The following is a 24,883-nucleotide window of genomic DNA, read 5'->3' as shown; positions in this document are numbered from 1 at the left end:
TTAGTAAAATTAGATCTCAGAGTAATAGAATGCCCTAAGATGTAATGATACAATTGACAACTTGAAGTTAAAAACCATCTTGATCTCAATAATCAGTCTATATATGTACATATATATATTTATGTATCACATTTGGCACAGTAAAAATGGTAATTAACTAAGTAAGGTATGCACAGATGGAATTTGTTCCTACAAACTTAAGAGCTGTTGAAGACTAAGCAGAAGGCACACCAGCTCGTGCTTAAGAACACCGCAGCTCAAAGAGCGTGCTCTGTGCAAGCAGTTACATTTGTGGATTTTCAGATTATTTTTTTTTTAAATTGTTAAACCATATATGAAATATCACTAACAATTTCATTTCACCTAGATAATGTCAGAGTGTCTCATCAGAAAAACACACAAAGGTCTTTTTAGTCATGAATACCTGAAATAGGAAAGTTTGGTTTGCAAAAACTGCAGCCCTATCCCTGCTGGTATTTCACTGCCATCTAATGGCAGAACATCAGTTCCAAAAGAGAAATCGGCCAGTGAACACAGAATGTAGCTTCTTTTGTACGCTGCTGTTGTCATATTTGTGTAAGATTCCTGCACACGTTTGTGCGGAACTTCCTATGCTCACAGGAACCTGTAGTCATTTGCTTGATGCATTAGATTATTTTCCCAGTTGAATTCAATGGTACAGATAAAAAATAGGAAATATTATCTGCTGAAGTGAAACTGCAGCTGATGCTGCACCCCACTGAAATGTGCTCCTTTGTTGATGCAGACTTCTATGAATTCACCCCCCTTCAATGCACTCCATGCCCAATAAACTCACTTCCATACTTCACTAGAATGATTTGTTACTGCTGGTTTTTCTAGAAGTATATTCCAAGAGTCTTGGTGTTCAAGCTGATTGCAAAGGTGTAGAATTTGATTTACAGAGTACGTCTTAGAACTTGCCTGACAATCCTGAAATTCTGAGCAGAAACAGACAGATGTAGCTTTTACAGAACGAGGTTTTGGGTTGAATATTTAAATTATATATATCAGTATATTACATATACTACTAAGTTGATAAAAGTTAACCAGCTCATGCACCACTTCCTCATGTTTCCATAAAAGGCCTAGAAAAACAATGTGGATATTCTGTCTCTTTAGGTGAGATTATGCAGCAGTTTCTTTACTTCAAACAAAATTATTGGAGAGCATCCATGTTTACAATGGGCTGAAAAGCACATGCAGTTGCTGAAAGCTCTCTGTAATTGTGGCAGTCACCTAATACTGTGTGACAGGAACACACAAGATAACACTTTGCTAACCTTTAAAGTAAAAGTAAGGCCTAAATGAAGTGCTTCTATAGCTCTCACTAGCAGTAATGATTTTATTATCATTGATTAGCACTTCTTGGCTGAAGAGGAAATCTCCAGTTCCAATGTACATTAAAAATAAAGAGGTAATAGAGCATTACCTTAAAACAGTGTTTCATCAAGTGAGTTGACACTATCTACAAGTAGTGCAATTCTCAGCAATAAGCCAGATTCAATAGTCCAAAAATTAAATGTGCAATTAAACTGTACGCTGAGTTACACTGCATTTCTTGCTATTACTGTCTTGAAAAAATAACGATCTGCCTGTTTTTTCCAACTTTTCTCAAGGCAATGAAGATAACATAACTAAAATGGATACACCACCTCAGACGCCTTCCGTTTCATTTCCTTGCATAACGCATCACACTCCAGTGAAACTTGGCCTTCTTGTATCTTGCTGCACTGTACTTCCTGTTAAGTATAAATTGAATTGGTTGTAATTCATTTCCCTATATAAAAATTTAATTATAACGTTCATTTTGTTGGGAAAATTGTAAAACAATTTTATTCGGTATATTTACAGAATGAAGCTAATAAATAAATATTATTTGAAACTGTAACTGTATTCAAGCATCCTTTTCTATTTTCCTTCTTTCTGATAAGCTAAACTGAATCAAGAATAAATCAAGTGGTTCAGTTTAATTTTTCTTGTCTTTTTTTTTCACTTATTTATTTAAGACAAAGCAATATAACCTTGTGAACTGTTACAAAAGATACCATGCAAAGTAGCTAATAAGTAACTCTTCTGAAACTTCGTATCAATTCTCTAAACTGGCTGAAACTACAGGGCAAGGTCTGGTCATGGGAAGATCTCCCCTGCTTCCTTCTCCTTCCTCCCCCTTACATTGAAGGCCAAAACAAACAAACAAACAAACAAACAACAACAACAACAGGAAAAAAAAACCAAAAAAAACCACCAACAAAACCAAAACAGAATACCAGCACAGAGAGAAAGTTATAATCTTATAATCTATACTACTAGCCTATGAAGAATTTTGTCAGGAAAGCACAGTAACATAGCCAGAAGCTATTCTGGTTTTCATGCTTTCTGACAATATGCAGAACAATTTTCATAGCATACAGCAAAATCCAAAAACTAACTTCTTCAGAGCAATTCCAGCACGCTAAGATAAACCACCTGCCTAGATGGTTAAGAATATGGTCCACTACAAGTTGTGGGTTACAAATTCAAGTGGTTTATACGACCTTGCATGTTTACATGCATAGCCTCATGATGCAACATTTAACTTCAACACCAGAAAAGGAAGAAAAAATCCTCCTGTTTTGCACTCAAATTATGAGCTCCTACATTTGATATTAATTGTGATGGTTCAGATGAGGCATATTTACAGAGCAGCTTGGAATACGTGTCCTGTCAACTCCCAACCTCACCAGTTGTATACACAGACAGAAGACTGGTAGAGGAGAATTCAACTGCAAATATAAGGTACTCAATTCTGTTTCTCCTTATCTTCAAGATCACAGGCTGCAGGCACAAAAGACTAAATATACAGGTACACTATCCTATCCAAGCTAAGAAAGAAGTACACTATCTGCTGTAAGAATGCAGCTCCAAGCAAATATGCATAAGGACCTTCTGGAATCAAAGATATCCTAATTACAATCTCAGACAAGGGCAGATGCATAAAGCAAACGTTAAAAGACATAATCTTTCACACTACAGAAACGAGTCATATTTCTGCAGTCAGATTAGCTGCAACTAATACACAGTCCAATTATCAGTGGCTTATTGGTTCTACCATCATTTACCCTCTACACTGTAGCTCTCTGTACAAAAGAGAGCATGGATTTGGGGCTTGACCTGGAAACAGTGAGATGATATTTAAGGTGGGGATAGTGTTTTCTTCTCTTTCTGAAGGGAAACACCATTTCACTAGGAATCAGAAGGATCACTTCGTGGCTATTTAAATAAGTGGGCTGTCATCATATAAGAATTAATTTTTATTAATTATATAATTAACTCATAACAACCTTTCCACCTTATTAAAATCAAATTTACAAGATTGAGGGGGGGAAAAAAAGTAACCGTCATCATATTTAAGGACCATAAAACTTTCAGAATAGCAGATCTGGAATGTTCCATTTCAGGCCACTGTAAAAGTGAAAAGTGAGCATCCTAAACATTAATTTCATTGCTTCTTGCTACCACATTTCAGTTGGACATCCACATAATCACTGAAGACATCCCAGCACTCTGGGACAATAAAATCTGAACTGGTCTGAAATAGCTATACAGTGTCAGAACTCAGCAGAAGATGATGACACATTTCAGTTTTCCAAAAACAGTATGAAAATTAGGGACAGCAACAACTAGATGTAACAGAGCTATCATGGAAATACCCATCTTCCTTATTCAATTAAGTCTGGCGTAAGAAACAAGACCTCAAAGATCATCAAGTCCAACTGTAAACCTATATCTTAAGGAACAAGAAGCAGAAGTATACACGCAACCAATGATATTATTGATTTTACTGAACACAGTAGAGTAAGATAAACTGAAATTAGTAAGAGCACTTAGTCACAACAAAATAATTTATCCTCAGCAGAAGTCAACATTTCAACTTACAAATAAAGAAAAGCTAGTTATTTATAAGCAGAGACTGCTCAATTTGAAGCACGTACTCTGGGCATTACCATCCTTTCTCTTGAACATGCGCCCTGCAAGATCTGAGATTTCTGAAGACATTTCTTGGAGAAGCTAAGAACTCTGGGGAAACTGCATCTGTGTGGAAAGCTCAGAAGTTAACCGGGTCTTGAAAATAATTTAAGCATGCTTTGTTCAAGCCAGATAGTGAATTTTTCATTAAGTTAACACTTGTCAAGAGGTCACAGCAGCCTCTGGTTTTCCCCTCATCATACTTGATAGCTATAAGCTTTGTCCTTTATCTCTGCTGAAAGCTAAGGATGCTGATGCCTCTGTTTGCTTTAAGGGCCTCAGACAACCATCAATTAGGAATTCAAAACATCTGTGACTGTTCCAATTTATGTAATTATAAACTTCTCAGTTCCTAATGAGGAAAATGTGCTTTGACTTCTTAAATCACTCCAGATCATCTGATTATTTTCCTAATGGAACTACAAAAATTGAAGTGTGCTTGAAGAGAAAGGTATTGCAAATCTGGGAGCTAACATTTTCTACAATGAATTTTATGTTCCTTAGTGAATATTTTGATTGTTCCACCCAGACTTTCAGCTGCTGTTGCTGCTCTGCTCAAGTAACTGATTCTATTCCAGTCTTGACCAGAGACAATCCATGTACACAAGCCTAGGAACATACAAAGAAAATGTGTCACTCTCAGAACTGCAACTTCAAAACTTACCTTTTTCAGTCGCTTACAAGGACACTTGAGTTTAACCTTCTGGCTGCAGTTCAGAGGACAATCACCTGAATGGCAAATCTCTTTACACCGGTGACCACAAGGCAACTACAAGCAAAACAAGAAATACCCCACCAATGAATAACTGAAATTGCATGCAGTCTATGAACTAGTTTTATTTCAGACACAGCAGCTAAACAGAAAACTCATTCAGCTCATCAGGTTTGTCTTCCTACCTGCAAAACTGGAAAAAGGTCAACTTATTTCACTAGTTACTCAGAGTTTTTTGGTTCACATAGAATTATTTATCTTTTACTGGGAACGCCTGATCAAAAAACAATTTTTTCTTTCAAATGTTACAGGAACAGTCATCTCCACAATGATTCATATATCGACTGCCCTAACTACCTGTATGATGGAGGAATAGAAGTAGATGAAGTAAGAAGGAACTGAAAACTGAAATGAAGTGTGATGTGACCCAGCCTGACCCACAAATTGCTAACAAGAGGGTAGAATTAGAAGCAAAAATACCACAAAACTAGGTTTTATGTGCAAGAACCTTGCAAACTATGCAGGAGTCAAATACAGGCCACCAATATTCTTACACCTGAATTAATTTCACTAAATCCTAAATTTCTGCATTTGGTAAATTATCCTGTTTTTGACATCTGACAAATAGCATTTCCTTTTTTTAAACTATCAGTGAAAATTTTAACACTTATAATGAAACTATTATTATTCCTTACTGTATATTATTATTCATTACTGGGATAATTTAAATATGCTGCTGCCTTTTAGGGATGTAACAGTGTTTCCAGAACAACATTAGAGATTAAAAAAATAATTCACAAGAATAAAAACAAGTTTTCTTCCACAGCGTGTTGGGAGCTCAACTGACCTTGCTCAGGTCCCAAACAAAATCTTCATAACAATGATTTTTCATTTTCAATTACATAAATCAATACTGTCCAATACTGTTTATAAACAAAGGCAATAACTCATGTAAGATACCCAACTGATTCATTTATAAAGGTAGGTTTAAACAATATCACTCCCTGTACAGAAAGAGTTGGGGGAAAACACACTGACAAATGACCACAGAGTCTCTTCCAGGATCCCACCTTAAGAGGCAAGAGCTTTTCCATTCATTTACATTTATTTTATCCAGCCATTAGTTCTTATCCACAGACTGAAAAACTTCTCTACTGTCCTTTCATAACAGGCTCTTTATTCCCATAATATTCCCTTCATTGAATTCCAAGCAGCTTCAATCAATGTTTCTTGAATATAGTAGCCAGAACTGCAAGTAATATTCCAGCTTGAAGAACATTGTACAATGCCTTAATTGCAGCTTATTCTCCACAGAATATCTTTCCCTATACATCTTCCACTCTCATGTTCACTTCTCTCCAGTTATTCATGCTGCAACGATAAGGATTTCTACTGTCTCCCAGGAGGGTTGTTATTGGCCTTGACATGCCCAGTCTCACTGGTTTTTCTGTATCTGTACCATGTCCCAAACGCATGTGTTCTGCTGCACATGCGTTTCCTCAGTTGTCACCTACTGACAACACACCACAAATTCTCATAAGAAAATCCCAATGAGTTTTTGGTGCCAAGGTCATTACTGCAAACAGTGCAAGACTAGCCCTCAATTTGAGCCCTTGGAAAATCCCCTTATTGCCAACATTTCTCGTTCCAATCACTCCTGCAGGAATTTTTGTTGTTGCTTATGGCTTTTGAGGTGGTTGCCCTAAATAAAAAAAAGAACCACAAGCAGTTGTTTCCTTCAGTAAACACCAACTCTCGCAACGATCATCTCTTTTACATGAATTAGCTGTTTACTGTCTGGCACAGCCTCAAGAGCACAAGTGAAGTATGACATATGGGACTACATCTCTTCTCTTTGTCTGGAGGAAAAAAGGAATTGGTCGTTCTATCAAAGAAGGAATTCAGTTTTGTCTGGCACAACTGATCACCTGCAAATCTACTTGAACTCTGCCTCATTGTTAAAAGATGGGTTAGATGCTCATGATTAAGCCTTGCACATGCTGAAGTCAGGCATGCTTCCATTAATAATGTCAAAGCCTGAACAGTTACATACCACCAGAGCACAGCACAGGAATATCCTTAATGCAATACCAAAAATCGTATTTGCTTATTGAGTTCATACACAGCTCACATTCAGTGGGATGCAGGACAAGAATGAAGCTGACAGTTTCAGCTGCTTCTCAACCCCTCCAGTGCAAATACAACATAAACTCATGGGAAGCAGTTCTATGAGTGGCAAAACAACAGCCCCAAGAGCTAAGAGAACAGAAGCAATCCAACCAGTTCTGCCAGATAAGTGCTGTAGTGGGAAGGGAGGTGGTTTTGTGCAGCGACTCGGCACGGACTCAGATGTGAACGATCCAAATCGTTTATTACAAGTTCTCACATCCCTTATATACCTTCACAAGTTGTTATTTTCTAACTTTCCCATCCGCCCTTACAACTTTCCCAAACATCTTACATGTCAACAAAGCATTCTACAAAACACTTTTCAACTGTCCATGCAGGCACATAACCAATCAGAGCTGTGAGACTCTTCTTCTCCTTGCAGAGGTGTCCTTGGTTCTCATGCTGTTTATCTTGCTCCACAGCTGCTGCTCTGAACAGCTTTTCTTGTATTCCCACAATTCCCCCTTTTTTGTTTATTGACAAGCTACTACCATACTATAATATAATAACACTAATTATATTAATAACATAATCATTATAACTCAATCAAGGCCTCGATTGACAATATTCTGAAAATGAAAAAGGAGATAAGGCAAATGACAAAATATATGGTTAAATCCACTAAAATATCAGACGCATTTTGCCTGCGGCCTAAGTTCCTACAACCTGGAAAAGAACCCCTGAGAATCCAATTCTGTGTAAATTTGAAATAGGTTAGAAAAGACTTCAATTTCGTGTTATCCATTTTAAACCATCCCGTCAGCATGAAGCAAATACTCCCTAAGCTAGCACATTATTACTTATTGTCCCTGGAGAGGCAGAAAACTGCAGAAAAGGAGAGAGAAGGATTATGTTGGCGGTGGATGCGATAGGCAGCGCCAGCAGGGCGTCCCCTGCTTCAAGGTGCACTTTCCCTTTCTCATCCACCACGGATTCTCTCTTGCTCTTTTCCTACTCAGGGTCTGAATGGTATTTTCCATTTGTACACTGCATCCGCATGGCCAGTGCGTGGTACAGAGCCCAAGTGGAACACCTGCTTACAAAACAGAATAAATTGCCGAGGTTAGCTTTTTTTGCAAGCACCTTTGTTTCAATTGATGCATGGTCATATTTTGAAAATCCCAATTAGTGAGATGAAAAAGAGATAATAACTGTTATGTTTAAGAATCATCCGTTTGTCCAGGATTCTTTTCCAGGGTCTTATTTTTACAAACTAAGAAGAGGCTAGTTGATAGGCTAATAAAATCATAACTGAACATTACTAATACACTAGAAGAGTTAGTCCCATAATTTCCAGCATTGGTAACATCAAATCCTATTTAACTTATATTCTATCTACTGCCAAAATAGGAAAGACACACAATAATCTAAATAATGCTTAATAATTCTAATTCTTAAATTTATACCAGTAATGTGGAAGAGTTACCTACTATGTCTTACCATTACTAAAATTATTATTTGCAATACAACAAATTACAAAGCAATATCAATGAAGTAAGAGGCGTATAATCACAATCATTATTAAGGCTGGGTGTTATTTTCTGCCTTGAGATGAGGCCGAACATATCTTGCCGGAACCCATGTAGGGCCAGTCCTTGTAGAAACACAAGCATATCCACGACCCCAGGTTATCAATGGTAAGGGACCTTCCCAGTGCCCTGTGGCCATATTTCGAATGTTAACCATTGGCCGTTCCTTGAGCACTGGGGAGCCCCCAAAATGACAATCCACACGAGTTGTATTTGTATGATCACGATTCAAAAAATTCAGCACAAACAAAGCCTTACATAATCTTTCTTGTGGTGTGTCTCCCGTATTCCCCCTTTTTTGTTTATTAAGAACAGATTTCAGTGTTTGATGAGTACGCTCAATGATAGCTTGTCCAGTGGGAGAATGAGGGATGCCTGTAATATGTCTAACTCCCCATTCTTGAAGGAAAGTTTGAGTGGCCTTAGAAGTATAAGCGGGCCCATTATCTGTTTTTATCGTATGAGGGATTCCCATAGCAGCATAAGCAGATAACCAGTGTTTACGGGCGTCACGACTGCGTTCACCTGTATGTGCAGTGGCAAATATGTAAGAAGAATGAGTATCTATCGTTACATGTACGTATTTTAGACGGCCGAATTCAGGAACGTGAGTGACATCTGTCTGCCAGAGTTGAAGAGGGGCTGTTCCACGTGGATTTGTCCCAGTTTGAGGCAAAGGGGCAATTGCCTGGCAGTCTGGGCATGTTAAAATAATGTTACGGGCTTGATCTACTGTCAGTTGGAATTGTTTTTGTAAGGCTCTCCTGTTCTGATGGAAAAATTGATGGGAGAGTCGTGCTTGCTCAAATAATTGAGGAGTAGCAAAAGCGACTGTGGCTTGATCAGCCTTACGGTTGCCCTCAGTTAAAGGACCAGGCAATGTAGTATGCGATCGAATGTGCATAATAAAATAAGGAAGAGTACGGTGAGAAACATAATGCAAGACTCGTTTGAGCTGTACAAACAAAACCGGATTATTAACTTCCTTAAGAAAGGACCCTTCAATCCGCTGAATGATACCTGCAACATACAAAGAGTCAGTTATTATATTAAGCTTTTGGTCTGAAAAAATTTGGAAAGCTCGAGCTACTGCAGCGAGTTCTACAACTTGAGGTGATCCATCAACAACATGTACGTCTGACTGCCATTGTGTAGCAGTCACACGCCAGAGAACCACTGCTTGGTGTGTCTTGCCAGAGCCATCTGTAAATACAGTAACAGCATTAGGTATTGGAACATGTGAAAGTAAAGTATTAGTAGCAATGGGGATATCAGCCAAATTATGTAGTAACTGATGTTTGGGAGGATGAGTGGACAATTGTCCGGTATAGTCTGCCATAGCAGTCTGAAAAGGAAGTGACTGCGCAAGCATCCAATCTAAATCTTTTTTAGTAGCAGGTACGTATATGCACTCAGGGTCAAGAGCTCGTAGAATTTGTAGACGATGACGACCTCGCTGTATTAGCATAGCAAACATTTCCACTCGTGATGTAATAGTTTTTGAAAATGTATGAGGTAAAAATACCCATTCGAGAATAATGAGAGGATCCTTTCTTGAGGTATCCCATTGACATAACAAGCTATATGGCTGATAGAAGTTGGATATTATTATGAGATGTACTGGAAGTGATAAACAAACACGATGGCTGTATCGATTTTGCACTGATGTTATTACAGAGTCTAAGCATTGTTGTGCTTCTGGTGTTAATTGTCTTTTAGAAGTTAGATCTGGGTCTCCTTTCAGTAGTTTGAATAAAGGATGCAGCTCTTGAGTAGTAATTCCCAAAAGTGGCCGCAACCAATTGATGGTTCCTAATAACTTTTGCAGATCGTTTAATGTCCATACGTGAGGTACTATTTTGAGGATTTGTGGCTGAATAGTGTGAGATGCAATTTTCCATCCTAAATATTTCCATGGAGAACTAAGTTGCACTTTTTCTTCTGCTATTTGTAAGCCAATAGATTGGACTGCCTCCCGGACGAGCAGTAAAGCGTCCTTTAGACCCTCTTCTTGTTCTGCTGCTATTAAAATATCATCCATGTAATGATAAATAAGGACATGAGGTCTAGCCTTTCGTACTGGTTGTAATGCATTTGCTACAGTCAATTGACATATCGTTGGACTATTAAGCATTCCTTGTGGTAACACTGTCCAATGATACCGCTGAACAGGGCTTTGTAGGTTGATAGAGGGCACTGAGAAAGCAAATCGTGGTGCATCTTTTGGATGAAGCTGAATGGTAAAAAAACAGTCTTTCAAATCAATGACTGCTATAGGCCAATCCGAAGGTAACATTGAGGGTGAAGGAAGGCCAGGCTGCAACGCTCCCATAGGCTCAATTACTGCATTGACAGCACGCAAGTCCTGTAAAAGTCTCCATTTTCCACTCTTCTTGAGGATAACAAAAACCGGACTATTCCAAGGGCTGGTAGTAGGCACTATGTGACCAGCAGCTAGCTGTTCTTGAACTAACTCATGTAAGTGCAGCAACTTTTCTCTTTTTAAGGGCCACTGATCTACCCAAATAGGTTGTTCTGTTTTCCAAGCTAAGGGTATAGGTTGCTGCCGATCAATGGCCCTTACTGAAAATTTGTCTGCAAAATCATACCCCACTGACTTAAGAGATCACGACCCCACAAAGTACAGGGAATTGGTAAAATGTAAGGAGCAGCGTGAGCAATGCGACCATCAGGCCCATCAAAAGATAAAATTCGGGCACTTTGTTTTGGCTGCTGTAGGCCCCCAACCCCCACAATAGCAGAATTAGGGTCTCTTAGTGGCCACTCAGAGGGCCAATCACTGGACTTAATGATGGTAACATCAGCTCCAGTATCCACTAGTCCTAACAACTGCCTGCCATTTACTAAGCATGATAATAATGGTTTGTCTTTTGACAGTTGTGTGGTCCATAGCACAACAGGTTTATCTGTGCTCCCAAATCCACCTGTTCGATCTCTAATACCAGGTTTGGTCATAGAATGAAAAGGGACTAATTGTGCTATTTTTTGGCCTTTTGGAATAAAACAGGGGGGTGAGGGTGTCCATGCCATTATCTTAATTTCCCCGGTATGGTCAGCATCTATAACTCCAGGTAAAACAAAAAGTCCCATCCTTGTAACAGAAGAACGTCCTAACAAGAGGGCGCTACGCCCGTCCCCAAGGGGACCCATTACCCCTGTTGGAATGAGAGTCACGGTGCTATCAGTCAGCGTCACTGACTGGGCAGTGGACAAATCCACTCCTGCGCTGCCAACGGTGGCTGGTCTGAGTGAGCTGGCCAGACAGCGTCTGGCTGAGTCGGGACCGTATTTGCTGTCATAGCGCGCGGTCTCGCGCTCCTCTTGCCGTTTCCCGGCAGATCGCAGGGCTGTGCAGCAACAGGAAGTTTGGATCGGCAGTCTCTAGCCCAGTGTAGCCCCTTCCTGCACCGTGGACAGGGTCGAGTTGGAACAGCAGAAGCATTTTTATTTACTCGCTTGGGCTTTTTACAGTCCCGTTGGACATGACCTGGTTCTCCACAATTGTAACACTTTACTTTTTGAGCTGTCCCTGCATCAAGTTGGGTGGCCAATGAATCTGCTAGCAGGGCCATTTTATGACTTTCTGTGCCTACATCTTGACAGGCTTTAATCAAGTCAGTAATTGATGGATCTGCATTCCTTAGGGACTTTAAAACCTTTCGACAGTCTGCATTTGCGTTTTCTACTGCTAATTGCTTAAGCAAGACATTTCGGGCAGCTTCATTTTCTACTTGTCTCTCTAATGAATTTTGTAAACGGTCAAGAAATTTAATGTAAGGCTCAGTAGCCTCTTGCCTAATTGAAGTAAATGAAGCATCGGGTGAATTAATATCAGGAACCCGACGGACAGCACGCAACACCAAAGTCTTAACTTGTTCCAGGCATTGCCTGTCCAGCTGTGCCTGTGCCTGAGGTGTTGCCCGGACCCCCTCCCCCATGAGTTCCTCTAGGCCAATGTGATTTAGATTGTTCAAATTATTCAAGGCCTGGACAGCAGCCTGATCCCGGTATTCAGTCATGAACACGGTGTATTGCATGGGAGAGAGGATCATTCGTAACACACTTTTCCAGTCATGAGAGGTCATAACATAACTATCACCAATTGCAACCATAAGATTATATGTAAAGGTAGACTGAACTCCGTATGTTCTCACTGACTTCCTTAGCTCTTTCACTGCCTCATAAGGCAGGGTTTCCCAACGGGGGACCTGATTCGGCTGATACAACACAGGAAAGGCTTGCAATGTGTCACCATCACCCCTTAATATTGCTTCTTTTCTGCACTGCTCTAAGACACCACAGTACGCTGTAGGGAAATTTGTCGTTTCTGCTCCATTCAAATTATCATCAGGAAGAAATGCGCCTGATTCGCATTCCGGATATATTGGACCTGGGTCACAACGATCCCCTGGTTTCGATCCGTCCGTGTCTTTAATCACGTTACACTCCGGCTGCACAGACGCTGCAGCGCACGACGTGGGGGGGGCGGAGGGCAGCGGCGCAGAGAACGTCATGGGCGGAGCGGAGGGCGGAGGCGCGGCGAGCGTCGTAGGCGGAGCGGGGGGCGGAGCGACGAACGTCGTAGGCGGGGCGAAGGGCGGGGGCGCGGCGAGCGTCGTGGGCGGAGCGGGGGGCGGAAGCGGCGCGACGAACGTCGTAGGCGGGGCGAAGGGCGGGGGCGCCATAGAGGGCGGCAACGCGGCGAACGTCTGGGGAGGAGCGAACGGCGGGAGCGCGAGGGGGGGCGGTTGCGGCTTTTCGTCTCCCCGAATCGCGGGGGGGTCGGAGCCGCCGGTCGGATCCGGGCACGGGCCGCTTCCCGCAGCGAGAGGCAGCGGCGGGGTTGGGACGGAGGGCGGCAGGGAATGGTCGGAATAAATTCTTTCCCGTCGTGATTGCTTAATCCCTTCCATTATCCGGCTCCAAACGGGCAACAGCTTAGCAGCCGTTCTGTCTTTAGCGAGAGAAGCCTCGTAGAGTTTTGAGCCGATTTTGTCCCAAAGTTCTCCATCGAGAGAGAACTCAGTTTTTGGAAATTCAGGGACGTTTTTGCTTATCCATTTAAGAAGAGTAGCTAATGCTGAAGTAGACACAGTCTCATCCTGATACAGTAACACTGAACGCAATACTTCGAGATGTACTCGTTGCTCCCTCGTTAGTGAGCTCCCCATAGTTCCCGACTGCTCACCTTCTGTCCTGCAGAACGGTGCGGGTGCGCGCGAAACAGTCTCTCCGAAGTTCAGTCGGGCGACGCTGCCGGACCGGGCTCGCTCAGCCGCGGGTTGATTTGCTCCACGTTGTGGGCGCCATTTGCAGCGACTCGGCACGGACTCAGATGTGAACGATCCAAATCGTTTATTACAAGTTCTCACATCCCTTATATACCTTCACAAGTTGTTATTTTCTAACTTTCCCATCCGCCCTTACAACTTTCCCAAACATCTTACATGTCAACAAAGCATTCTATAGAACACTTTTCAACTGTCCATGCAGGCACATAACCAATCAGAGCTGTGAGACTCTTCTTCTCCTTGCAGAGGTGTCCTTGGTTCCCATGCTGTTTATCTTGCTCCACAGCTGCTGCTCTGAACAGCTTTTCTTGTATTCCCACAGGAGGGGGCGTGGGCAAAGCTGTGGGTGAGTCAGTGATGTATGGGTGCATCTGTTGTGGGGTGGTGCTGAATGGGGTGGAAGCTGTGCTGACCTCACCCCCCCACAGCTGTGCCTTTGTCACCTACAAGAAGATGGAATCAGCTGACCAGGCTCTGGGGATCCCTGGGTGAGCTGGGGGGCACTGGGGGGGCACAGGGACGGTGTGGGGGTGCCAGCAGTGCTGAGTCCCTGCCCCCATCCTGTGCCCCAACAGCCGTAAAGAACAGTGCCAAGGGCTCACACCGCGACAAGCGGGCGCAGGTGGTGTACAATGAGGACCTCTTCGGGGGGCAATAAAGGTTTAGTGCACACAGCAGTGGTGTGGCAGGGTGACAATGGGACAGCGGGAGAACGGGGATGGGGGAACTGTGGGACACGGGGAGCTGCAATGGGGGAGGCTGAGTGGTGACCAGCTGCACACACACCTGTAACTGAACTGCCAGCCTCACCTGGCTGTGGTGCTGAGCATGCTGGGCTGCCTGGCCCTGCTCTCAGCAGCACTGTGTCCTCCCTCCCAGCCCCCACAATTCCACTGATTCAGTTATGTCTGTTAGAGAGATTCACACTGCATGGAATGTGCCACGGCCAATAGCAACTGAAGGCTTCAGAGCCAAATAAGTGTGAGGAGGCCGTGCTGGAGCTCATCTCTTCCATGGAGCTCATAACAGCAGCACAGCAGTAACCCTGGTGGCAGCAGCACCAGGATGTTGCTGGAGCAGCACTCCTGGCTCCCCTCCTGCTCCCTCCAAGAGCTGCAGGCAGACGTACAGCACTGCTGTCCTGTGCCAGGTTTATTTAAAAACACAGCTGAGAGCCGCCGGCATAAACAGAGGAGCCTGACTACGTTCATACAATATCTTAAATAGAAGGCAAATACAAAAGGAAAAGATAAAATATTTACAGTAACAGTGGCAGACACGACATGGGCACAGTCCCACCCAGAGTCAGCAGAAAACCACTCAATACCCTGCTGAAGCACAGAGTCACCACGGCGTCCTCCAGCAGGGCCAGGGCTGCACTGTGCCCACAGCAGGGCTGGGATGGCTGCACTCTGAACTGAGACAAGCGAAGCGCACACGTGTTGGCTTCCAGAAATCATCAGCACAGCATCAAGCTCTGCCAGCAAACAGCACTGGAAATCCAGCAAAAGGGAAAGGAGGGAATAACGCAGCAGTGGCATGCAGCTCCCACTTCTCACACTGCTGCTGCATCACTGCTGATAACTGGAAAGCAGGGAGCACCCCCCGCCTTGGTGGCACATTTGGTCCAAAACACCAGAATAATTCTGCTCCCTCCCACCCCCACATTGTCATTAAGTTGCCTTAAAGGATTCAAGTCATAAACAAAAGCATACACCAAAAAAACTCAAGAGCTGGCAGAACTCCAGGCTAGACATGGGGACTGCCCGAGAAATGGGAGCACCGAAGAAGCTTCCAGCTGCACCCAACGCTGAGCATGGCCAAGGGAGGAGGAAGGAAGGAGCTTGAGGTTGAAGCCTTCAGAGCGTCACTGAATCAGGAGATCAATTGCCAGGCACTGCAGCACACAGATGGACGTCCTTCTGGGCTGTCACAGAACTGCTTTGTCCTCTTGCTGCTGAAAGGAGCCAACCAGGATCAGGGAATGGATGCACAGGGCCTCAACTCTGACCAGCAGGAAAACTCAGGACAATGGAATGCAGTCTGCCAATCTTTTACCAGTTCAGCTGTGCTTTAAGACTCATTATTGTGAAGCCTCCTTTAGTAAAGTATCACCCTGCGGTATCCAACCAAAAAGAAAAGGTTTTTATTAAATTAAAGGGGTTTTTTTTGTTGTTGTTGTTTTTTTGTTTTTTTTGGTTTTTTGTTTGTTTGTTTGTGTTTTTTGTTTTTTTTTTTAACATACTATAATAACTACTACGCAGTTCAACAGTCAGTCATCTCAGAAAGTTCACGAAGGAAATCATCCTCATCCTTCTCCAGGTCCAAGTCAATTTCTGCTTCCATTTCCCCTCCTGAGATTTCCGAGATGAACTTTTCAGTGTCATCTTCTACAGCCTTGGTGAGCAGGCTGACCTCCGGCAGGGCTGGAGCAGCAGTCTGGGAAGAAGGAAGACAAAGTCAAAGAAAGGAAGACAAAGTCAAAGAAAGACAAAGATTGCTCAGGAGATCCTTCCTCTGCAGTGCTTCTCCTTCAGCACTGCTGATCCTGAACCCAACACGGGGGCTAAGGGGCTCCTGAAGGATGTTAACAACCACGTGAAGGCTGCAGAGCACCTCAGGTCTTTTTAACAATGCAGCATTAATGGACAAATTCCTTCACACTACAGAGGAATCACAGGGCTGCAGAGCATTGTGCACACACTGTCATTCATCCAGCATCCTGCACACAGTGACTATTTTGAAAGGAAACCTGCAGAACATTTCAGTTCTCCACACTTTCTACAGGAGTTGTATCTCAGTATCAGCCTGACCAGGACAGCACTGACACTTCTTCCCCTCCTTACCAAAGCTGCTTTTTTAGCTGGAGGCTCCTCTTCTTCAGTGCTCGTTTAAATCAGCACAGTGCTAGAGCTGTTACATACCACATTCTATTTGAGCAACAGAAAGTCATTCCTGTTCCCCTACACAACATCCACCCACAGTCTGATTTCATTGAACACGAAGCCATCGTGACCTTTTTGTATCCAGTGCTCCCACGTTAACCTCACAAGTTGCACCTGGTGCCAGCAGGGTTACTGCCTCACTGCCAGATACAATCAGATCAATTCTGAGTTTGAGGAGTGCAAAGCTGTCTGGGAATGCCATTGAAAGTACCAGGATTGTGAAACATGGCTGCAGCTCTTCACCAAAGGCAGGAAGGTAGGAATGCACTCATGATGGTGGCACATGGTGAGCAGTGAGACATGAGAACATGTGAAGAAATTGTGTCACTGTGTCCATCTACAGAAGGGACTCACCTCTGCGGGTGCAGAGACAGCTTTGGGAGCAGCCCTGCTCCATTCCACAGTCTTTTCCTCTTCTCTTCCAGGTGCTTTAAAACAAGGAAAAAGAAAATCACTTGGTCAACAGCAAGCATAGAAAGAAACCTGAGTGCCAGTGTTTCCTCCATGTGCTTATTTCCTCACATTCAATAACAAAGAACACGAGAGAGGCGACATCTCGCAGTCCATACAGTATCCAAGCTCTTCCCTCCTTCACATGCTGTCTCTTCACAAAGCCTCTCTCACCTGCCCAATGAATAACTCACCCCCCTGACCTTTCTGACAGATGTTGGCCCCCATGTTAAAAACTCAATCCATGCTTTACAAACACATTTACATATTAAAACAAGCAACACGCCAAAGATGAAGATAACCTTGGCGTCAACACACAGAACATGCCACACCAAAAACACGGCAGAAAGAAAGTACAGGAGAAACTGAATTACAAAACCTCACAGTGAATGAATTTTCCAGAATGAAGCAGGCAGACACCACGGATTCAATGGAAAAACACATGGATGGACATCCTGGCACTTCCTGCCTTTGCATTTGGTAAGAAACAGCCCAGGCAATTCTAAGCAAACTCCATTTGCTTGACAGGGGAAGCACTTCAGCAGAGCAGACAGTGAAACACCTCGTTACCTGCTGGCTTTGCGATCTGCTGCATCCGCAGGGCTTTCTCCTGCTTGATTTCTTCCAAGCTTTTAATATGCATTTCTTCCAATCGCTTGATTTTACGCGGTGGCTCTTCCAGTTTCACGTTACCAGGCTCAGGTGGAGGGAAAATTCTCTTCTTCTTGCGCTTATCCTTAGATCTCTTCTCAGTAAGAACCTCTTCTCCTTTTTGCTTCTCTTCTTCCAGTTGTCTCTTCTTCCAGATCTCCCCTGCTGGCTTGGCACCCTTCTCTGTCATCATCAAGAAAGGAGAAGCATAAGGATTACAAGAAATTACAACGAGAGCTCTAGTTTCCAGATTTGTCATAATATTACAGAATATACGTGTTCCCAACAACAACGCTCCTGAGAAAGAATAAGCAGAAAGCCTAGAGAATCTGTGCAGCAAACACCAATGACCATTTACCTCTCCTTGGTGCTCTGTCAACCTCGATCTTCTTCCCCAGCCTTTCTACGAGGCTGCGCTTCAGCGGAAGGCCACTGACATCAGCTACAGAGAGAAAACAACAACATTCCTAAGATAATTCCTTTGGAGAAAGATTTTTACAAGTCAACCACAAACTTTGGTTTCTCCAAGTGTATGTTCTCAAATTCACCTTTCAGCTGCTACACTTGTGTGCCACTTGGAGTCATCACAGACCCACGACACACTTTCCTCCCTCCTGCTTCAGCAGTGCCCTCCCATTTACGTGGAGGCAGCCAAACAGCAGCTCACAAGCAGCCCTTACCTACAGAGGATTTCCGTTTTCCAGGTTTATCAGCAGTATTCGGTTGACTCACAGGCACCTCCCCTAAAACAAAGAAAAACAAAGTGCTTATTTGACAGAAACCAACAGAATTACTGTCTTGTCATCCCATTTCCCACCCAAAACAAATACAACCATAAGACACCACTTTGACAGCCCTGACACAAAATAATATTGCAACTGTAATGCACTCAGGGTAAGTCCCAATTGTAATTTCTCCATTCCACTTAGGAGCCACCAAATGGAAGCAAAGGTTCTCATCATTACCCTGCTTTGCAGGCAGCATCACAGTGCTGACCAGTGTCCGCATATTCTCCTTCTTAGGCACACGAACAATCTGAGATTTGAGCCGATGAGCAGGAGCTCCTGAAGGTCCTTCTGATCCAAGTGATTTTATTCCAGCATTCAAACTGTCATCTGGGAACACAGAGCAGTAAATGAGACTGAGGGACTGTGGGAATACAAGAAAAGCTGTTCAGAGCAGCAGCTGTGGAGCAAGATAAACAGCATGAGAACCAAGGACACCTCTGCAAGGAGAAGAAGAGTCTCACAGCTCTGATTGGTTATGTGCCTGCATGGACAGTTGAAAAGTGTTTTGTAGAATGCTTTGTTGACATGTAAGATGTTTGGGAAAGTTGTAAGGGCGGATGGGAAAGTTAGAAAATAACAACTTGTGAAGGTATATAAGGGATGTGAGAACTTGTAATAAACGATTTGGATCGTTCACATCTGAGTCCGTGCCGAGTCGCTGCAAGGGACAGAGGCACACGCTGAGGACCACAGCTCTGCAAACTGCCTCCTGCTCAGAAGCATGCAGAACAAACCCTGTCAGCTCTCCCCACAGCTAAGAGCACCATGGACCTGATGTCTGTCTGCTGCCCTCCTTTCATCCTTCTGGATATTAAAAGTAGGCTTTATCCCTTACTTTATCCCATCCATATGACATTAGATTCCTCTATCAGCAAATGTGGCTTTCACCACTGGTTGAAAAGATGCACATACAGGCACTTAAACTCCATGCTGTGGCCTCGTCTTGCTCTAATGATGTAAACAAAGGAGTTTACCTTCCTAATCTGAAAGGCACATGAAGTTACAAGGTAGGAACAAGATCATGGAAATAGCTGATTCCATTCAGCAACCCTATGTTCTGTTGTGTTTGTACAATGAATTGCTTTGGAGTTAATTGGCAAGTGCTTCTGATTAATCCTGGAATACCTTGTTTTGTATCAGCATCAGATTTTGTAGTGGAAATTATCTGCAATCCATGATGGTTTTCTTCAGCTGGTTGCTGGACAGGTGTTTTTGTTTCTTCTCCCTCCTTAGAAAGCTGGTCTGTACAAGCAAAGAAAAAATCAGTCTCTTCAGTTATGCGGTAGGAATTCAATCAGATTATCCACTGCACAAAGATGGCAGGCAAGGCTGAAAACCCACACAGATAAATGCTGAGTCTCCACTTGCCCATCCAAATGGCTTCTCTGTGAACAAAGAAATCCCCCCCTACACAACATTCATCTCCCTGACACCCAGTAAAAGCTTAAATGCAGGAGAACAACCTGCAAGGCAAAGGCCACAGGAGCAGAGAGAAGCTGAGCATGCAAGATAAAACTGAGGTATCAGAAGCGCACAAAGTTCAGCTCTGAACCTATCTATCAGCTCACAAGTGAACGTTACCTGGCGTTCTTTATGACACTATACCCACCTGTGAGTAATAGAGTTAATCTTTCGTACCTAAAAAAGACAAACTCACTTTGGCTTGGTGGAAAGAAAACCCCATTGAGGTAACGTCCCTTGGTGTGATGGAAGGCACAGTTGGATTTCTGGCAGCCTGCTGGCTGGTTCTCCCAGTGGCAGGAAATCATGCTGCGTTTTTTCTGAAGACAGAAAGGAAGAAGAGCTGATGATAACGTGGACCTAAGATCTGCAAAGGGAGACTGAGCTCCAGATGGTGCCAGTGAGCAGACTGCCACAAAGCAGCACTCAAACACCACTCTGAAGAGTGCGCAGGCTGGAAGCACCAGGCTCACTGAGCTTTCCTAGCATTCTGTGGGTGAGGACACCAGTTTAGAAGGGGTTAAACTAACACACCTTGCAGAATGCTTGTCTGAATGATGTGGTTCTTTAGTATCTGTTGATAGAACACTGTTGGTATCAACTACAAGAATATTCTGCTATGATATACCAATGCCATTGAGCTCTCTTCCCTCTGCTTCCTCCCCTATTCTTAACCGTAGGAACCATCATCATTTCAAAGCAAATGAACCTAATCTGCAAAAGCACATTCAGCCCACTTATAGAAATGAGAAGTGGGTTTGGTGATAAACTCTGAGGAGCCAACACTCACACTGATCTCCATGTGCCTGAACCTGCAGACATTCCTGAAGCAGCGGCCCTCCTTCCACAGCGTGCAGATGGTTTCATTGCCCAAAGCGGCTTCACAGTGCCTGAAGGGACAGTTGTCTCCCTGTAACCCAATGGAAACCAAGAGAGGAAAATGAAATAGTACAGCCTGAGAACTGGCCATGCTTTGAGCTCATTTTTAGCGAGTTGCTCTATTGTACAATGCAATTAGTTATGAAGTTTGCTGAAGACCAGTAATACTTCTACTTATTCTACCCATTCCTCTTAACTTCAGAACTGAAAGAAAGAAAAAATGAAGGAAAAAACCCAAGCAGACCTTTTTACAAGTGGAATAGAAGTAGAAATAGCAATCATTTCCTTTAATCGACATGCTGGACGAGCGCACAGAAGCAGTTCTGGTCTCGGGGATCTCTGTGCAGCTCTTCCTGTGCTTCTCAAAGAGCTGGCTCGTGCTTCCTTGGACTGAAAGTCTTCTACAGTCTTGATCAGTGAAATCTTCTTTTGAAAAGGAACCCTAAGCAAAACACCAAAAAGCAGAAAAGAATGAGGAATGCCCACCCGTCTTCCCAGCTTTGTTCTCTTCATTCAATCAGTCTCTCAGGAGCAGCTGTTTCAAAACATTGCCCTCCTCAACACTGGTCAAACTCTAGTAACATCACCCTGACTCAGCACGGAGTCCCTGGGCTGCACGGCTGCAAGCCCTCCAATGGAGCCCCTCCTTCAACACCACGAGTGACAGCAGTGAGTAACCCCAACACATTTGTCTGACCGCTGCATGTCTTCAAGCTCAACCACCTGGACAACCTCAGCAAATACAGTGATCTTCAAAGCTTTGCAGTTCACTTCTCCTGTAGACCGAACCAACACTGAATCCGTGAATTAATTAATTATAACAGGTTAGGAAGAATTTTCCCACTCACTTTGCCTATGTCAAATTCTGTAAGTTGGAATTTCTGGTCTTCAAGGATTCTTCACCTTTGAAGAATCCACAAAAACCATCCTCCGTCTTTATTACCTGTACAGCAAAAGCATGACAGTGCGTATCAATACACAAATCCACACACATGTGCCTGTATACTGTAACTCAGCACTGCATGGAGCTGCAGCACGATCTGCTCAGCCACAACAAGGGTTTGGGTTGGTTCATTTTTTTTTTCTTTTCTGATGTAAAAATCAAATATTTTGATATTTTAGATTTGTTTTGTTGTTGTATTTTTTAAGGTACCAAATGCAGTAAAACCTGCAACCAGGCCAGACAGAAGATCAAATTCAAGTGATTCAGAACTCTTTCATTAAAGTGCTGCACATTTCTGAGCTAAGCATTTCCGATAGTCAATAAAGGTTGGAACCTTTTACTCACACAGACACTAGTGAATTTTCGAGGAATTTTTTTTTTTTTTTTTTTTTTTTTTCCCAGGGAATTTCCCCAAATCTAAACTAAAGAGAGGAGAAGTCGGGTTCTCAAGTTAGTTGCTGGATTGACTGCATGACAAAGGGAACAAAAACAGCACTTAAGGACAAAGTTTCCTACCCTCCTCCAGTACTGATAGAAATGCTGCCTTTTACCTTTAGTACCTTCACATCAGATTCCTCTCTGGCAGATTCCTATGCTTCTAACAACCTCGGTGCTGCCCTGCACAGACGCCGGGCACCAACTGTCACTGGACTCTGCACCATGGAACACGCACACAGCTCAGCACTTCTGTTTCCTCACAATTGGAAGGGTTCTGGAATCGGGAGCATGAAGCGGACTAGAAATACCTCACATCCCTCTGCTCCTTACGAGCCCATCCATTTTAAAACAAGATAAGCCCAGACACATCTGTTAGCACAGCAGCCCAAATGCTAACCAGAACACACAGTGTGTAACGCTGACAGTACCAGTTTAATGCCGCGCCACAAACCCTATATAGTGGTACAGGTGACCACCCCTATCAGATACCCATGACCTCCATGACTCCACTGCTGGTGCATGCAGGCACCACCTGCCCAATACCCAACATCTCCCCCCTCTTTATTATCTGCAGCCCCTGTAAAGGTTCCCCTGCATACTCCCCGTTACCCCAAAGGTGATTTGCGCATTGAAGGCTATTCCGCAAATGAATCAATCATTAAACATATGCGAAAAACAATGAAACTGTCATAATAACATACCAAAGAGATGCAGCTGCAGTGACTACAAACCTGAAAGCACACAACAGCAATCTGCCTAAAAATTGTGAAATGCTGTATGGCAACACTTAGTCAACTTGTAGAGAACGGTGCATTCAAGTTCAAGATAACAGCACAGTACACAATGGAGTTACAACTTCTCCAAGTTCAATGTAACACTATTGTACAGAATCTTCGTGGCAATCCAGTTCTGTCCAGTGTGCATTATAATGTCACACTCCATAACCAAATAAGAAGACAAAAACATATTGGCTGTGCAGAATCGTTCTGAATGTCCACCACTGGGGGACTATCCAGGAACAAGGTCTCCCCCGCTCACGAACTATCAGTCCGGCATGAAGGCTGGATTCCCAGTTCGGACCTTCAGGCACATTGGGAGCAACGCTGTCTCATGTGCCGTTACCAGCAGCCGCTGCCCAGTGCTGACGTCAAATCACTGGCTGCACTGGAGACATTAACCAAGGAGTTGTTGACCAAAACTGGTGCTGAGATGTTCAGATCCTCACGGTGCACAGGATGGCTCGTCGTTTGGTGCCGGCTTAACCCAACGTGCCGGCAGCCAGCAGGGCCCACTTGGGGTCCCGACACAGACGTGTTTCCTGCCCTTGACAAGGAGTGGCATAGGGTCTGGGAGCCATGGCCCTCCATCGGGTCTGATCAGGACCTGACCTATTGGTGTCCATTTGGTCAGCTGATGGTCTCCCTTCCAATTCTCTCAGTTAACTTTCTAAGAGCACCAAAGGTGGGTAGCAGCTTCTGCGCCTCTTCGTCCCCTGCAAAAGCTCACAGAACTCCATGCTGGCTTTCTCTAATGCTGACCTACTCACACAGTGAGAAGCTCCGTCAGCCAGACCTCTCCGCATTATCCACATAATAAGCAGATTGAGGTCCTCATCACACACTCTGTGTCATTTCTTGTCAGCATGTCCTGTCCCATCCCTGGCTCTCCAGCAGGACTGTAATGCTGGGGTGAGCAACACTGGGCACTGTCAGTGTGTTTTTCTTGCAAGCATCTTCCAGGGAAATACGTGCAGGCGTTCCCCACTCTTGGCTATATCTCTGCAGTGCTGGGTCCTGTGTGAGCAGAGTTCTCTGCCCCAGAAGCCAAGTCACTGCTGTGCAGAGCTCAGCCTCGGGGTGAATGTGCTCCTGAGTTTGTCCCAGTGCAAGGACAACCTTCTCATTGCCCTTTAGGAGCACCTCTGGTGCTGATGGGTGCTCTGCTCTCAGCAACCACTGGATACACGGCTCCAGGCGTGTGTGTGCTTTGTCGCCTTGAGCTGTTTGCTCTGATCGCATCTCACCCTGGGGAGCCGGGATTTCCCTTTGGTCTCGGTGTCACTTCGAGACCAGTAGCAACACTAGGGGTCAGAGGAGAGCTGCTGAATGTGTGAGCAAAGCTGCTAATTGAGAAGGAGATCGCACGCGTGTGACTTCGAAACCCGAATTAATGAGCTTACCTTCACCCTCCTGACTAATGCAGACCTCATGCAGCCCTGGGCCTGCCCTTCTCCAGCCTCCTGCCTTGTTTTGCCTACTCATAGGAAAAGATTTAGCATAGCTCAGAGCCCCAGGCGGCGCTTGGAATGCCAGCAGGAAAGAGCTGCTGGTGTCCACATAGCTCAGGACTGCAGCAGTGGGGCTGCTGGACCTCAGTGTTCTGAACACTCTGATGTGGAAGTGATTGGCAGATGCTGTGGCCGGAGGGATGAGGTGCCTGCAGGGCGTCCTTTGGAAGAATGTTTGGTGAGGATGGATCCTCTGAGCCAGCATCGGGGACAGGGTGCTGGGTGCAAATGCCAGTGCTGCCCTCTGTCATCCTTTTGGTTTTAAAAGGAGTACAGCTCCGTTTCCAAACTTT

At 44.0% G+C, this 24,883-nt stretch overlaps 1 protein-coding gene across 1 annotated transcript; it reads right to left on the bottom strand.

Moving 5' to 3' along the window:
* Positions 1 to 1,673: 1,673 nt before the first annotated feature.
* LOC146756908 (uncharacterized) lies at positions 1,674 to 14,064 on the bottom strand. The gene is made up of 3 exons (XM_085523873.1): positions 12,848 to 14,064; positions 4,691 to 4,795; positions 1,674 to 1,760 (listed from the first exon to the last, which is right to left on the bottom strand). Exons 1-2 carry the CDS (start codon positions 13,626 to 13,628, stop codon positions 4,773 to 4,775), a joined length of 804 nt encoding a protein of 267 aa, XP_085379999.1. The 5' UTR covers positions 13,629 to 14,064; the 3' UTR covers positions 1,674 to 1,760; positions 4,691 to 4,772.
* Positions 14,065 to 24,883: the final 10,819 nt, after the last annotated feature.

Source organism: Coturnix japonica, chromosome 25 (genome assembly GCF_054131305.1).
Source record: "Coturnix japonica strain WE chromosome 25, WE-NBRP24, whole genome shotgun sequence".
Lineage (NCBI taxonomy): Eukaryota > Metazoa > Chordata > Aves > Galliformes > Phasianidae > Coturnix > Coturnix japonica.
The sequence above is the reverse complement of the archived record's forward strand: the minus strand, read 5'-3'. Positions and strand labels throughout refer to the sequence as shown.

Coding starts and splice junctions, on each gene's coding strand:
- LOC146756908 (XM_085523873.1), bottom strand. CDS start 13,628: ATGGGGAGCTCACTAACGAGGGAGCAACGAGTACATCTCGAAGTATTG. Junction 4,796..12,847: donor AGGGGATCGTTGTGACCCAG/GTCCAATATATC, acceptor TTTTGCTTGTAG/TTGCCTTGTGGTCACCGGTG.